At 39.7% G+C, this 14109-nt stretch overlaps 1 protein-coding gene across 3 annotated transcripts in view; it reads right to left on the bottom strand.

The window, feature by feature from the left end:
* PEPD (peptidase D) overlaps nt 1–14109 on the bottom strand; it is a 146091-nt gene that overhangs the window by 11889 nt on the left and 120093 nt on the right. For all 3 annotated transcript variants that reach the window (XM_075715239.1, XM_075715241.1, XM_075715240.1), the window contains one exon: nt 8438–8622. In XM_075715239.1, coding sequence (XP_075571354.1) covers nt 8438–8622 — 185 coding nt within the window. The remainder of the gene's footprint in view (nt 1–8437; nt 8623–14109) is intronic.

Consider the following 14109-nt stretch of genomic DNA (forward strand, 5'->3'; position numbering starts at 1 on the left):
GCATCCCAAGTGACATCTGATCTCTGGGCACTCGTGACCATCCCAGTAGCCACCACAGCCATCAGGTCCAGGGGCTGACAGTTCTCAGCTCAGTCTGCTTCGGTTGTTTATGAAAACTGGGACAAACAGGATTTTTTTAATGCCTGAAACACCACCACCCCTAAACAGAAGATAACAGGTCTGAAACAAGGACACTGCTGTTTTCCATCAAGTCAAACCCTGTTGGGAGCAAAGCCTGACGGGGAACCCTTGCACTGTCATCCGTCAGTATGAATCTTCTGCCATTAATGCATCTTCTTATTTATGAGGAGAAAACTTCCCTACATTTTGCAGCTAAACAACGAAAGCCTTGTTTTCAACAATAACCATGATGATGCTTTGTAGTCAGATGAAGTGAAGAGTAAAAATGTGAACGTTGGTGCAGCAGCTGTGTGGATACCTGTTTCTATTACTGTTATGTCCTGGAGGCCTGGCCACGGAGCAGGACCCTGTCGCGCTCAGTGCTGTACAACTGTAAAGCATAAGCTGGTAATTTGCCTCAAAAAAGTGTAGAGAATAATCTAGAAAATATTAACACGTAGGCATCTAAAAAGAGACTCATGGTGATATTCTGGGAAAATTACTTTTCGAAGAACTGTTTATTTTCCTGTATATTGCAACAACAGACTATATCCAAAATTGTTTTCTAAGACTGATTTTATTTGGAGGTTCTGCTAACATTTTAAAATTGAGACACTCCCCCCACAGTAAGCACAGATGTATGACACTGTCATTTGTGACTGTACTCCTGCCAAGAACATCAGATTCCAATTAATGGTTCATGTAAGGTAACAAAAAACAGCATGTCTAGGCAATAAGGACTGTCAAGGGAACTAGAGAATTATTATGTAAACTGATTTCATTACTATGTAAGCAAAATAAAAGTTCAAATTAAGTTAAGTGTGCAGTAATATAAAATATAGATCTATTTTTGGAATAAGTAGGGAATTAGGAAGTATGCAAATATGCCTATCCCCCAGAAAAGTGGCTATGGAAGTCTGGAAGTTGCAATACCTCAGTATAAGGATGCTCCTAAGCAACTCAATGGTTAATGGGGGTATACGTTGCTTTTTCCATAGAAGAACCGTAATGTGTATCATGCTGGATCTTGTCCCACAGACACTGGCTACGACACAAAGCGATCAGAAGCAGAAATAGTTCCCAGCCCACTCAGAAGAGCCTCATCTTGGGTCTGTCTTCGGATCAGGACAGAAGAAAACCACAAGTGATGTCTCTGTGCTGGCTGGTCATCACCCACAGGCCCATGACACCAGCTAGGGATGCAGAAGTGCAGAGATGCAAGGACAACCTCCCTGCTGAAACCAAGGGCTGCAGCGCTTAGTTGGCATCACCCAAAAGTTTCCTGAAGCCAGCAATGGCAGCAAAACACGGCCACAGCAGAGATCACCAAGGCTACTCATAACTGCAAATACTGAACCACAGTAAAAGACTCATGTAGTGACACAAACTAGTTTCTGGTACTTTTTTCCAGCTAAATCATCACAGAACTTTTTTGAGCCTGACAAATAGATTGTCCCAGTTGGACCACATCCAATACAATGAAGTCCTAATGATTTACCAAGCTAAGTGCAACCAAGCATTTAAATTAGTCAGAATACTAACATTATATTTAGATTATACAAAATCAACACCAAAGTGAAATCTCAGCTCTTTCACTCTTCCCTATTCTCCCACTGCATATACCCAACTTCTAATTAGCTCATTTATTGTAAAAAGAACGGAGCCCTGTGCACCCAGTAAAATAAAAGTCTTGAATTCCATTTCACTTGTCTCCTGGTCCCTTCTCTCCAAGCCCTTGTTTCTCTTGCTGAGTGTTACTAATGAAGATCAGTTTATTCCATCTACCCTGCTTTTTCCCAGCAGCCTGAGCTGCCTGTAGTCACCTGAAGGAACTGCTGTCAGTCCTGACTTTGAAATCAGCAGCAGGTTACAGGAGAACATGCCCCAAGCATCACATACCACTTGTGGCATTTGCAAGTCGAAGCTTCCACTTCTGCAGGAGAATCTAATTACTAGCTGGAGCTTTTGGGACACAGCTCAAAGTTAACATTGGGGGAATGGAGGGCACACGATGTTTAACTGGCTATTTCATTTGAAATATTTTTGTCTCTTCCTAGGTATTAACTGTGGTATCAGGCTTAAGCTGCCTGTTTCTTGTTGAAGTTTCTTGTTATTGCAGGGAGTGAGGAAAAATCACCTGCCACTTACTCGAGGCATTGCTGCCTGCTGAGTCAGATAGAGCTGAATTTCAATCTGTCGCTACAGCGTGATTCTGAGCATAACTTCCCATGTCATTTTTGCTTCCTGATCCTCAGATGTCACCAAGCTTCATAAGGGAGCTATGCTGTCATAACGGAGCTATGCTGTCATAACGGAGCTATGCTGTCATAACGGAAATACTAAAACATATGGATTATATTTCTTTTTTCTTAAAACCTAAGCATGAGAAACAAAAGAGATAGCAAATAGTAAAAATTAACAAGTTGACAACTACAACATAAACCTGGAAGATGAGGAGACTATTTAGATAGAGAATTTATAAGAAATGAAATAAAGAATTGCAAAAGCTACCAGCAATACGGTTTTAAAATTAGACCAATGACAAGCACCATTTAAAATCTATGGACAGGTTTTCTTGTGACACACAGAAAGCACACATAGGCGATGGCCTTAAATGAAAGGGCTTTTTTTTTTTGGTTATCTTTAGATACTAATATTAGTGGAAATTGCATAGCAAAAAAACCTAAAGTATACTTATGATACCTTTTATACCTTACTTTTACATGTAATTGAAAGCAGAACTGTACTGTCTTGGTTTTTCTCTCCTACTGTGCCTAGAATGAATTGTTCAAAAACACACAAGCTCTGCTAGTCTCTGCTTAAATTTCAGAAAGATTTGGACAATAAATATTCACATAAAAATTCTCTTAGCACACAAAGTCTTTTGCAACAAACTTCAACAAGTAAAAGAAACATAAGCAAGTATCTTCATCAAAGAAAATTAACCAGAACTAATGAAACTCAAACCAAGTAACAAAAAACCCCAAGTTCATGACAGTTTCTTTCTCAGAGAAGGAGGGAAACCCTGTGGTACACCAGGGCATGGTGCGCACCACGGCATGGCACGGCACTGCACTGCACTGACACAGCACCTGAGCCCTCCCTCCTCTTCTGCCTCTGCTCAGTCATAAGTTCCCATAAATACCCAAACTCCAGCACCTGTCCTCACAGGGAAAAGCTGCTGGGAACTGATCACAGCTTTTCTGAGCACATGTAAGATGCTACAGCAGGATAAGAAGATCTATTAACTTAACTCTGGGAGGGGTTTAAATCCCACAGAAGAATCTTAGGCTGCAGGAAACTCCTGGCTGGTGTTCGACCCAACAGACAACAGTAAGCACTATGGATTTCAGTGCTACTTTGCATGGAAATGCTGTCAAATTCAAAGTCTTCACCAATTTCTTTCTTGCCTGCACTCTGCCTGCTCAGTGGCCCACACAACCATACGGCTCTGCTATGCAGGAATTCAAAGAATCAAAAAGAACGTGATTCAAGGGGACGCCATGAAGCAGAAGCAGCAGGTTTTTTCTCCTTATCTTTTCCTGAGGTGTACAGTTGCTTACAAGAACAAAACCTAGAGCTTAAACTGGCAAAGGGCCCTTTTACTCTTTGCTCATATAAGTGCCTACCATACAGGTTGTTTCATGTTTGCAGGTCCTGGGTACGCACAGCTAGAGCAAGGCTTTGCAAGGTTATGACCAAGTGAAGCAATTTGCACTGGGGCTCTACATAACAGCTTTAGGCTCCTTGGTAAATTCACCTCATCCTCTGCTTCTTAAAGGAAAAAAACACTAATGCATCATTTGCAATGCTAACCACAAAAAAAAAAAAAAAAAAGAAATCTTCTGCTTCAGCATAAAGTAGGATACATAAGGAAAATAATTTTTGCCAGAACAAGAAAGGGAACAAGATTATTCCTGTATTCTTTAGTAGGTTTGGTGACCTAAATCCCCAGACAGTCATCTGGGATCTGGGCACAAGCTTTCTGTTAGAGCCAGACGCAGTTTTGTACACCTCTCTGAGCAGCAGAGATGTTCCCCAAGCATGCACAGTAATGGAAGGACATGGATAACTCCAGGATCAAAACAAACCTCTAACCTTAATTTGCTAATGCAGGATAGCGATGAAAGGATCAGCTTTTCATGAGAATAGAGAATTGAATTAAAACTTTATACTAAGGTAAATCTTATAATTTTAAAAGACAAAACAAAATGAAACTCTTAATTCACAAGATGTTAAAATCACAGTAGTTATTAACCTAACTTAAATTAACTGGCTCATTATTATAGAAAGTCATCAAATGTACTTAGCATTCTTTAGAGCCTTAGAGTCAATTAATATAACATGAAATTGAATCAACTCAAGCATCTAGAGACGCAGAACCTAGATTTAAATGAAAACTTCAGCCCCATCTACCTCAGGGTCTGAAAATTTGGGATCACCTACCACATTTTCTCCATTGCAACAGGCACAAACCCTCATTTATATCCCATATCGAATTTACCCAGAAACAAATGAAAGAGTGTGGGAAAACCATCTCCATGATTAAATTTTACAGCTGAAGCTAAGCCCAGTGGAGTTTTCACTCTTTGAAGCTAGCTCTGTCTGACTAAGGGCCAGATTTCTGAAGTGATTAGTACCGCTGGGGCTGGATTTTCAGAACTGCTCAAGTTATAGTTAGACCCTTAAAAGAAGCAGACAGATTTTCAAAGAAGCGTTTGACGCTTGGTTTCCCCGCAAGGAATACCACGGTACACTGCAGGAGACCCGATTCCCGAAGGAGCTCTTGACTGCTGAGTACTTCTGAAAATCAGGACATTTACTTACGTGCTTCAATGGGAAATACTGGTGGTTATGGTCTTTTAAGAATCTTGCCCTAAACATAGTTGCTAAGCCACATTTATTGCTGGCCAAAACTAATTATTCTTTATCATGGCAAAAAAAGGAAGGGAAATGTTACATTTTTTTAATATCCCAGAGTATCCTTTGCAGAAAACGTGCAAGCTTTTTACAGTGTTTGTCAAAGAGGAAGAAAGTGCTTGTTCAACGCTACATGTGAAAACAGCCTTACTGGAAAAGACGAAAACTTATTATTGCCAATTTTGAAAAAAGAAATCTTTGGCTACTAATGAATAACTAATCTAAGCTAACAATGTCTGGAAATAGTTTTTTTGGAACACACAAAACTTTGTGACGGATAAAAATTAGGAAATTAAAGCTTATTGTATTATTCCAAATGTAACTGTTTACACTTGAGGAAAAATAATGGAATAATATCCACTTGGAAAGTTTTTATTTTCAAAAAATCCTTTGTAATACTCCCAGAAATTCCCCTGGCCAAAAGCAAATAACTTGCTGCTTAACCAGCTAGTAAAAAGAGCATGATACTACGGGCATGGGCTCAGTGTACAATAAACACACAAATGGCTTTATGAAATTCCTTGTGGAAATCTCGCTAGCTGGTAAACATTTAAAACACACCAAAAATCACTCCACAGCGTACTAGATGTCTTCAAAATGCGTTTTCTCTTGAAACAATGAGACACAGGCAAAAAGCCTTCTCCCATTTAATACAGACACATATCACACTCAGGTGAGAAGTGCCCAATTGCTCACGATTAGATTTATCTGGGGAAAACCACGTCCCCTGAAGCCTTCCAGTGCTGCCCCAGCACTGCAGCCCTACGGCTCCCTCCCGCCATGGGCAGGGACTGTGCCTCCCATTAGAGCTTCAAGTCTAATGAAGTTCACCCCATTGACAGGCTTTGATGTGGGTTTTCCACCATCAGGTGCTCTGATGCTGAAGTACCTCACCTTAGTCAAATGACCCAATATACGGAACCTCATGCTTTGGGTCAGAGAGAAGTGATGGGCCTAACGGAGGAGGAATTAAAGCCGCAGAGAGAATTTAAAGGGGCTGCTGTTCTGCAGAACCCCAAATTCTTTATTTTTCAAATTAAGCTGATGCCCCGCCTCTATCTACACGCACATTTATATGCAAATACCGGACTTTAGCTGTTTGTGAGCTTACATACACACTTCACCCATACTCAGGAAATTTGTTATTAGCATTGGATTTTGAAAGTAAATTAGCCATGCGAACATTCTTAATGTAAGAATGCAGTTGCATGTCTACACAAACAAATAATTTTAATATTCAGAATAATAAAATAGAATCATAGAATTGTTTAGGTTGGAAAAGACCTTTAAGATCACCAAGTCCATCCGTTAACCTAGCACTGTCAAGTCCACCACTGAACCATGTCCCTGAGCACCACAGCTACACATCTTTTAAATACCTCCAGGGACGGTGATTCAACCACTTCTCTGGGCAGCCTGTTCCAATGCTTGACAATCCTTCTAGTGGAGAAATTTTTCCTAATATCCAATCTAAACCTCCCCTGGCGCAACCTGAGGCCGTTTCCTCCTGTCCTATCGCTTGTTACTTGGGAGAAGAGACCAACACCCACCTCACTGCAACCTCCTTTCAGGTAGAGAGCGATAAGGTCTCCCCTCAGCCTCCTCTTCTCCAGACTATACAACCCCCATTCCTTCAGCCGCTCCTCATAGGACTTGTGCTCTAGACCCTTCACCAGCTTTGTTGCCCTTCTTTGGACATGCTCCAGCACCTCAACGTCCTTCTTGTACTGAGGGGCCCAAAACTGAACACAGTATTCAAGGTGTGGTCTCATCAGTGCTGAGTACAGGGGGACGATCACTTCCCTGCTCCTGCTGGCCACACTATTCCTGATACAAGCCAGGATGCTGTTAGCCGCCTTGAAAAGTACCAGCCCTGGTACTTTTCACTCTCACAATTCTTCTCATTTGTTCCTAAAATTTAGTTATCTCTTTACCCTACCAAATCTTGAACACGTGCTCCAGTTTACATAAGTGCACCAAATTCAGAAAGGTTATTCACAACACAAGTGAAAACAATCTAAGCAAAGGCATGCAACATCAGGGTCCTAGATTTTGAAGTCCATGAACTCTCCAAGTAATCACATCCCTTGTGCTTTGCTGAATGCCTCTATTTGTACACAGAGAGAATGCACTTGGGAAAGACAGAGGAGGAAACATCCATCCTTTCTGTATTAGCTAGGGAAGAATCCTTAAAATCAGAATAGGGTTGCTTTTGATTTTTGTTTCATTTTTATGACATACAAGTTTATTAGCTGATGCCAATACATTGTCATCACAGTATTGTGTCTCAGCAATAATTATATTGTGAACAGAATGAGTACCCTCAAATATTAGATACTGTTCCTTCCCTGTCGGCAAAAGTGAACACAACAATAGCAGCTGTTATGTAGCCTGCCCATCCAACATGAACAAGCCCCAAAATATGCTTAAAGCTTACCTAAAAAGTTCTTAGTTTCTTTTTCAGGTTCTTGTAAAAGAACATCTTACATAAGAGAGAAGGCAAATGATTCATTTTCACACTGTATTATTGAAAACCCTCAAACAGTTGGCCTCAAATAACCAAAACATAACACGTGGAAAATCCTTCTGAAATCTTTCTGAAGCTGCTGTAAACTTCCTTTCTTTATTCAAACCTTAAGTTCAATTCCCCTTAGAGCTTTTTTTTTTAGTATCATTGCAAACATCTTACCATTCAGTGGTTACAGAATTTTACCCATTCTGCTTTCAGACCACAGTCATGAACCATCATGATAATTCAAGGAAAAAAGTAATCAATCTGTGTTTTCTGCAGAAACTCAGAATACAAGAGGTTATGCTTTCCCATTCGGAAGACCTGATGGATTTTTTTCTTGCTATTCTCATTCCAGGACAGCACATCTACATTGCTGCCCATGTTGACACTGGAGATCGAAGTTCAAGACAGGAATATGAACCAGCTTGTTTCCATATGACACAGCCATTGGGATTTACTAGCCCAGGTGCAGCTGTGGGCTCCCACAGCTGTCTCACATCCGGAATGGAGCAAGTGAATCTTCCCACTGCAGGTCTCAGGTAGACTGAGATGCTCTCTGTCACAGCACAAGGTATGCTTGAGTGATATATGTTACAGCAGTAACTCATGGAGAAATAACACAACTTATACAGAAATTGAACAGATTAAGAATGCCCGAAGGGCGGCATCAGTTGACTTCTCCCCATAAGCAATTTATGTTTTAATGAACTAGTAGATTCCCTTAAACTGCATAAAATACCACATCCAGAAAAAGACACACTTAAATGCACATCTGCTCCACCCCCGAGAACTTGCAACTGGCTAATGATGCATAAACTAAGAGAAATGCTGATCGAATTGAGAGGGGTTAATCTGCAAGGCAGTTGAGAATGGACTAACACTAACCTCTGGGTAGCCTCCAACGTCATGCACATCGATTCCAAGTAGATGTCCAAGTCCGTGTGGCATAAATATTGCACCCAGATGAACCTTCACCATGTCATCTACATTGCCTTTCAGAATGCCAATTTTAGTCAACTCCTCCAGATGGACTCTGTCAGCCAGACGGTGCATATCAGGCCAGGCGACCCCTTAGAGAGCAGAAACAAACAGCTGAGTTAACTATTGCTAAAAGTTTTTAAAGACGACTTTCAAAAAGCAGATGTAACACATGTGCCCTTCGTTTATATAAAAAACAAAGGTGGAAAGAGCAACTACATTAGCACAAAAATACTTTAAACAAGACAAAAATTATCTTAACATGCATGCGAGACACAGAAAACTACAAAGAGGAACAGCAGCACCTTATAATCCAGATCCACATGAAAAAATGGTAAGATACTGTATCTAAGCATGTCTATGCAGATGCAAATGTATCAATGAGTTTTCTAAAAGAATGTGAACTGTAAAATGCAGTTATTTAAAATGTAGAGCATAAAATATTACTATCCTATTATTTTCAATAATGATCGTACCCATTTAGAACATTTGAGATGGACAGTACTTTTCTACGTACGTAGAAGATTTAAAGCCCACATCTTTCTGGCAAAGACATTCTCCAGAAATTAATGATTCCCTTGTGTTAATGGGCTGTGTAAAACACAAGTCCTCTAATACACGTACTAAAACAGCGTTACAAAATACTGTTGGTTGACTAGAGACAGAGTGCCAGGATACATTAGATTTGTATTATTTTGGTATAGGATACAATTTTGTTTGACAAACTGCTGGGGGGAGGAGGGAGGAAGAAAGCAGCTCTTTTGTTAGCAACACAGTACTGTCTTAATTAGTTCACCATGGCTTTGAGTCATCATCAACAGAGCCGTTGCAGAGTCAAGACAACTAGGGCTAAGGTACAGTAGAAGAATGTTTTCCTTGTTCAATTTTGGCATGATTAAATAAATAAAAAACAAGCAATTTTTAAGGCCAAAACCCCATCAAGTTCCATTTGCTTTAATCCAGTTAAACACGCAGCTCTAGTGTCTTGTGAACATGAATGTCATATCATAATTACATTAGCACTTTTTGGTGAAAGTACTGAGGCTTCAAAGGCTGAAATCAAATCATCTTATGGGAGTGCTTAAATAAAATTAAGTTGTCTTATATGGCTCTGATACAAAGGTCAGAAACAAACTGCAGAGCAAGTGGCTGCTCCGTCTTGCACATCGCCCACACAGAAACTGATGCACCTTTATGCTCCCATTAACACTGACTGGGGGTCAGCTCAGCGTGTAAGTTAGTTAACACGCAGCCTCCTTTTCCCCACCAGATTACTGAGAGATGGAACTTTTTAGCCTGTTGCATGCAGCTGAAGAAGCACTTTCCTTGCCCAAGCAAGACCACAAGACAGAGGTGTGCGGCACAATATGCTGGACAAACTCTCGGTTGCTGTTTCCTCCCAAAAGCCAACAGTGCCCAAGTGCATGATGCTCATCATGTGCAGTCTTCCTGTTCAAAATGTGCTATTTTTGTGTTATCCCTCCTTTAAAAAGGAATTTAGATTTTTCCTTCAGTAAGAATGAATACAACTATAACCAGTTGTTCTTTGACAACTATGTTCAACGTAATTATACTTTACAAGAATTTATCTTTTTAAACATTGATTGTATTGCAATTTTCACTTCTCTAGATTCATCTGTGTTTCACAGCTATCTCACAATAGGGGTCTAATCTATTGCATGATAAATTGAAATCACTGCAATCTATTGAACTGATATTACTAATATCAAACTGGAAGTATTAGCGAATCACAGTTGGTTTCCTGTTTATTTTGTAGTTGTGGGAATACAGAATTTCTGTGTGTAACTCCCAGTTCAGCTTCCGCACTTTGCAGTCAGCTCTAACTGTTCTAACAGTTTTTAATATTCTTTCTGGGGACACTAGATGTTCTTTTGAGATCTCTCCCATGATTTCTTAGCTGAGTATTACTACAAGTCTTCTATTTTCATCACCATGACTGCAAAGCCACATGTAACGTCTGACCCCGGTCAAACTATTTGAAGCCTCATCCTCTTTTGATATAAATGAAGGTCAAAACTCTGTTGCTGTGAGACAAAACACAACCATATCCCGGGTGCTCTGAATCAACTGAAGATGAGGTGCCTGCTGTTTGCAATACAGCTTCCCTCTACAGCTGTGCTGGTACTGTTCATCTCAGTCCAAACCCACAGACTCCACTCACAGAGATTCTTTAGCGACCTTTACCAAACTAAGGAAGAGATGCAAGGATTAAACTGATCAGAAATGAAAACACCAAAAACACATATCCATTTGTCTGCAGAAATTGAATACAGCAAATGCATAACACTACTGCCCTAACTGAAAATATTGCTGTGGTTGTAAATCCTGAGTATTTCTGGGCACGGAGCAAATCCATTACAGCCCTTTCTTCCCTCCCCTCTACTTTTTTTCTTTTTCTCTCATTGAGAAAAAACATGACTATTTTCCTTCTCCTCCTCCCACCCAGAGCTCTGTGTTCTCTATCTGTTTTGGTTTTTATTCATCTTATCTATTTCATTAGAGACTGAGGACAACAAAAAGCTCCACCGCAAAACAAATAATGAGGCTGGATGGCAAATCTGCAGCTTTGGGCTGTCTCTTGGAACAAGGGCAGTGCTTCGGACAGAGCCCAGCAAAACGACTCTGGACCACTCTTATCTCCTAGCCGGTGCCATCAGTTTTGCCAGAGATGGGAAGTACTTCAGCTCCAGCTCTCTCATGCGTGCTGCAGAAGCTGCAGATAGCACTGGGACAGCTCTGGCTGGAGGGAAATTAAACTACTGCTGGAAGTGCCCTGCTAAATAGTATAAATCTTGTTTTACAAATAAGTAGGTGTTCAAATAGTCTTAATTAAAAAAAATGTTTATAGATAGATTGCATTTTCTATTCTATTGTCTGGCTTCATATTTTATTCTACTATGACTACAGCGTGGTGGTATTTTGCATCCACCTCCAAACCACTTAACCTACAAGCACTGTATAATACAGTCATACATACATAGACTATTACTAGTGTGCTAAGACAAAACATGAGGATATTTTTGAGCTGACTAGAGACAGTGAACTAAGTGGAGTGACCTTACTGGTCTTCACTTTAAAAAATGGTGATATCCTTGTCTTGTTTGATATGAGCTGATTCCCATCATGCTAGGAATAAACTTTAATAATAGGGTACAAACAGGTTTTTCCCCCTTTTTTTGAACAGGCAATTTGACAAAGAAAGAGGATCTAAATGCAAGTCTTCAAACATTTCCTAGTACCCTTATAATCTCAAAAACATTAACTTTGTTAAGAGAAACCACTACTTTACAGTGACAAGGCAATTACTTAAAAGTACAGAATACAAGCTACTGAAGAAAGGAAGCCATCCTAATCCAAGAAAGATTTCTTAGTATATTTTATACATGAAGTATATTCATGTTGTACACATTTAACATACAGCAAACAGAGATATACAGCTCCTCAAATTTATTTTAAGCCTAAAATTGTACTAGGTTTATCTGGCAATTGGAATCTTTATTATAAATGGCCTATGCAAACCTACTGTCCCTTGGACTGGCTGGCACATCTGCACTCAACTGTCATTTAAGTTAACTAGTAAGTATACCGTAAGAGCAAAAGTCCTCAAATTCTGCTAATCTATTTTTCTTGTGTACATACTGAACTTCCAATAATTGTGAGAAGCAGAGAAGGAAGGACAAATTAAACATCACAGCTAACTTGACTAGGAAAGCCATGAACAGAATTTTTTGGTACTCTCACATGGTGTGCAGTTCAACAATTCAACATTCTGGATGTGCCAGAATGACTTGCAATGAGGATATGCGAATCCCTGTGTTAAAGCACAGAGATGTCTATATTCTGTTCAGATGTCTCTGTGCACATCTACGCGTGGATAGCTTTAGCATGTTAAAACAAAGTAAATGATAATAAAGAAGCCTCTCTGCACACAGCCAGGGAACAATCTACCCAACAGGACAGCATTTGCAGACACGAAGAAACACAACCAATTAAACAAAACTGAATGAACAACATTTTGTACAAAGAACCCTTAATTCTTGGAGGTTACTTGATGTTCAGGCACTGCAGCTTTTTGGATTGACTGTGGTCCGGTGGAGAGCTGTTACCTGCTGCAAGCTGATGCAGCGGAAGTCAAACACCGTATCAGCATTCTTGTAGTGAGACAAAGCAGTTAAAAAACAACTAAAAACCACAACAAAACAACTTCCACACAAGTGGTTCTAACATCAGTTATGTGAGTTACTGTGATGGCTGACTGTTTTGCAACACCAGCCTGCACTAACCTCCCACCACCAATCACCCACTAGGATGTTTCACTGATACATTATTCAGGACTATTATTTTTAAGCTTTGGACAAGTTTATCATAGTTGCAGACATGCTTTTTGTGTAAAAAGGTTAGTTCCATTATTATCTTTAAGCCAATTTATAAACCAATTATACTCCACTGACAGATGAGGTTTAGAAAGCTAGATTGGAGGGTCCTTGGACTTTGACAGCTTGTACCAAAATGAGTCTGCACTCAGGAAAATCTGCTGATGATGTGTCTGCTCCACTCTTAATTCTCTGCCAAACGAGATACTGGGTAATACAGGTCACTGAACCAGCAACTGGCTCCCCAGGAAAGCTCAGTTACCATGGCTCATTAGGTTGCGATTCGTTACCTGCCATGCAGCACGTGCTTGGGCAAGAGGCCAGGACAAAAAGCACCTTTTACACCAACCAAAGCGTTTGAGATCCCTTGAGATACAGAGTGAACTACACAGAAATGACCAGACAGTGGATATGTCCAATAATGAAATGTGACAGATCATGGATTAATTAAACAACATATAACAACAGAGGCTATTAGTTTTCAGATACCATGCTACCAGTATAGCAGAGGTTTGCAGACGTGTGAGGTACTGTGTTTAAAATGGCAAACTCGAGGCATTAAGTTTACTACAAGGATTTTTTAAAATTTATTCCCATCAATCTGAATGTTATCTGATATCGTTAGATACTAGCGTGACAGCAAAGAAAAAGATAAAATAGGTATTGTTTTACTGCCTTGAAAATATTTCCTAATTATCGTTTGCCAAGACCACCAGATTTCAGATAAAATATCATGGTTTAGGGACTCAGAAACATCATATAAGGATCTCTGCAATAATCTGTCATCTCTTTGATCACACTATTGACAGGGAAGATTTTTATTCCAAAAAAAAAAAAAGAAAGAAAGAAAGAAAGAAAGAAAGAAAGAAAGAAAGGTTTCTAGTGAAACCAGAAATCAAAAGCATCCCTATCTTTTAACGAACATACCTTTTTAAACAGTAGAATTAAAAAGATGAGTTGTTATAACACATTGCACTATAAACTGTTCCTCAGTTGCTGTTAACTCACTGGCATTTTCATTACAGTGATTATTTTCTGAGGTTTTATTAGAAGCTATTTGAGAACATAAAGTAGAAACAGCATACAAAAGTAATTTAGAATTACTGCATGGTATTTAGCCACTTTGGTCGGAAAGTGCTCTGAAAAGGCCTAACAGGATTTTTTTGGCTGCTGCTTAGGGTACTT

Source organism: Pelecanus crispus, chromosome 8 (genome assembly GCF_030463565.1).
Source record: "Pelecanus crispus isolate bPelCri1 chromosome 8, bPelCri1.pri, whole genome shotgun sequence".
Taxonomy (NCBI): Eukaryota; Metazoa; Chordata; class Aves; order Pelecaniformes; family Pelecanidae; genus Pelecanus; species Pelecanus crispus.